At 36.0% G+C, this 3,375-nt stretch overlaps 1 protein-coding gene across 4 annotated transcripts in view; it reads right to left on the bottom strand.

Annotated features, from left to right (window-relative positions):
• Positions 1-2,824, bottom strand: part of LOC138852467 (RCC1-like G exchanging factor-like protein) — a 27,681-nt gene extending 24,857 nt beyond the window's left edge. The window contains exon 1 of one of the 4 annotated variants that reach the window (XM_070083363.1): positions 2,803-2,824. In XM_070083363.1, the coding sequence (XP_069939464.1) occupies positions 2,803-2,808 (6 nt within the window). In that variant the 5' untranslated portion in view covers positions 2,809-2,824. Of the gene's footprint in view, positions 1-1,516; positions 1,936-2,802 lie in introns of those variants that run through there. The other 3 variants (XM_070083367.1, XM_070083365.1, XM_070083364.1) reach the window with 3 other exon arrangements.
• Positions 2,825-3,375: the final 551 nt, after the last annotated feature.

Consider the following 3,375-nt stretch of genomic DNA (forward strand, 5'->3'; position numbering starts at 1 on the left):
TTTGTAAAGGCCAATTAACTTTACACTATTTACCAACCAACTCAGTCCTTTAAACCATGATACAGTATTCACTAATTAATTGTATAAAAGTGTTTGGGTATGAGGAAATGCAGTTTGATGTCATGGTTGATCCTGTAGCTGTGCATTTACAACTTCGAGACATTTATTTATTTATTTATTAATATGAACACGATACAGGGAAGTACAAAGGAATACAGTTATTAAGTGCAACATGCCAAAGCCCCTTGTATGCAAAGCATTATGGGCAGGCTTAAAATTAACTTAAGATTAACTAAGCAATGATATATTCAGTGGTAAAAACATTATTGTAAATAGATAACAATTTAGCACAAATCTGTATTACAAAGACAGGTCATATGGTCATTTACTGTGTTGCTGTGCATTCAATAGAATGGAGTATTCTGTTAGGTAAAGTAATTAAAAAAATAGCAAAGTTTGATTGGGTCACAGGTTAGACATTTATGAGATACAATAATGAGAAACATTTATGAGATACAATTTATGTGATACAATTATTCAGTATTTATTTAGTTGTGGATGAGTAAGTGATTTTTGAGAAGAGACTTGAATTTATAAACAGACAGTGTTTCTTTTATATTCAAAGGTAGTGAATTCCAGATTTTAGGGCCTTTTATGTGCATTGAGTTTTTGCATAGCGTGAGGTGGACACGAGGAACATCAAAGAGTGATCTGTGCCTTGTGTTATGGTCATGTGTTCTGTTGAGGTTGGTAAGGAGATGTTTGAGGGGAGGGTTTATATCAGAGTTAAGTGTTCTATGTATGTAGTAGGTGCAGTAATGAGTATGGATGTTTTGTATGGGGAGTAGGTTTAGAGTTTTGAATATTGGTGGAGTGTGCTGCCCGTAGTGGGAATTTGTTATTCTGACTGCAGCCTTTTGTTGGGTAATTAAGGGTCTGAGATGGTTTATTGTTGTTGAGCCCCATGCACAAATTTCATAGGTGAGATAGGGGTAAATAAGTGAATGATATAGGGCCAGGAGGGCTGACTGTGGAACATAGTACCGTATCTTCGATAGTATGCCTACGGTCTTGGAATTTTTTTTAGGAAAGTTGTTGTATATGTGTTTGAAATTTGAGTCTATTATCAAGATGGATTCCCAAGAATTTTCCCTCTGAGTTTTGTGATAGGTGATCCGTTAATCATTATGTTAAGAGGTACATCTGTAGCTCTGTTACCAAACTGAATGAAGTAGGTTTTGTCAATGTTTAGAGTAAGTTTGTTAGTTCTCATCCAGGTAGATATTTTCTGTAATTCGGTATTTACAGTATTGGCTAGCGTGACTGAGCTCGGTGTAATTGGTTGCTTTTTTATTGAAGTCAATAAGTTTTATGTAAAAAATGTGATGTATATAGTTATATTTTAAAAAATAATCGGTACAGAGTAAGAAGGAAAAATAGAGAAAATTTGAAAGGGCATAAAATCATTATAATAATGGTAAATAATATGAAGATGATTAATAACACGTGTATGTACAATGCTTATCTATTTTACGAGAACATTTCGCCAACCAGTGACTTTTTCGATTAGATACACAACTTATAAACTAGATAGAAGATGGTGTAATCAGTCCCTCAACCTCCGAAGTAGTTTAGTCCATGAGCTTAGTTCAATCTAAAGAATTTTCCGCAGAGCGGAAAAAATGGAGCTGGCTAAAAGTAAGCCGATGAACAGGTGCTCCTCCTGTCGAGTGCCCGGCGGGTAAAATTGATGAGGACAAGCGTCCCAGTGAGAACGGGGAAAATTTGTCACTGATACTCAGGCGAGAGAGAGACGTCCACACCCAACGAAGGCTAGCGCAGAGCCCCGGCAAAGAAATCTGTTTACACCTCAACGCTGACGCTTCAGCTTGTTGGGGGTTTAAAGAGCCACTGGCAGCTTTCGCCGTATCGAGCTTTGCTTCCCGATATAAGGGAAAAAAATATTGCCCAAAAAGAAATAATAATAAACTTTATTTCTACAAGTACATGTACAAGGTATACAGGCCTAGCTGACATCAGTGATATACTACTGTTGTGAGAAATTACTAGCATGAGATACTGATGTTAGTTGCACCTAACAGTTCAAAGTTTATTCTCTATAAGAATTACAATGCTGAGTTTACAGAATTTGGTTATTGTGTGGTTTATATGTAGTAAAATAATAATTACATTATTATTATAATCAAGGGGGAAGCGCTAAACCCGGAGGATTATACAGCGCCTGGGGGGGGGGGATGTGGAAGGCATTCAGGCTTAATTCGGGGAACTGGAGCACAGATCCAATTCCCTAAATCAAGAGCCCCTCACCAACATCAAGGAACCTTCCTTGAGGGGAATAATAATTACAGAGTGTACCACTAGAACACCTAGCATGGCTAGGCATTTCGGGCAGACTTAGATTAGATCTTAAATTTAAAATATTTTTTTTATATTTTATTGGAAAAGACACAATACAAGATATAAATAAATAAAAGAACACAACAATTAGCCACTTGCAAATACAATGATCTAGTGTCAACCCCCATCAGACCCCAAGTGTTACAATCATATCGTATTAAAGGGTAAACCATCACCTAACAATGAAAAGAGCATGATAATACCTGCTCAGAAAATACACTAACAGAATCTAAACCTACAATACACTCCTGTTACACTGTACAATAAAACCTCCTTGCACAAAGCACACAGAAGATATAATAAACATAGGAATAAAAACATTATACATTACAATAATGAAACAAAAGGCAAACCTAAGCCTTCAATAAAATTGCCAAGACATACCACCATAATACGTCCCGCAAAGTGCTGGAAGCGCCTAACAGAGCTCCAGCACGGAACAAAACCATTTACACAAACAACGCTTACAATTTATGTCAGCGCTCACACCAACCCCCCACTGCTCTGTTAAGTAAGACCCCTTGCACAAGTTGCACTGTAAATGTCACAACCTACAAATTTTAAAAATACAGAACATTGACCTAAAACGTTAGGCAAAACAAAGCCTATAATAAACATTACATTAGGGTATTTCACAATGAAACCCCACCTAAACACTGGGCAAGACACATCCGCAAGTAAAAGATTTAACATTATATATACAAGTACAATCCATACAAATAACAAAATCCTATCGTAAAGTATCAAAACGATCTAGTTACAGTACATTAAAACCTTATTTCCCTATTTGAAGCACAAAAATACATCATGAGAAGTTATATAACAAGCCTAAATCTGGCACTGAGTAACATTAACGTAGAAAAAAAATACAAAACACGTAATAATTAAAAATTGTGATAGTAGGTTCATATACATATATCCCAGATTATATAAGCCATGTGAAGGCTGATACCTTTT

The sequence above is a fragment of the Cherax quadricarinatus genome, chromosome 9 (genome assembly GCF_038502225.1).
Source record: "Cherax quadricarinatus isolate ZL_2023a chromosome 9, ASM3850222v1, whole genome shotgun sequence".
In the NCBI taxonomy this organism is placed as follows: Eukaryota; Metazoa; Arthropoda; class Malacostraca; order Decapoda; family Parastacidae; genus Cherax; species Cherax quadricarinatus.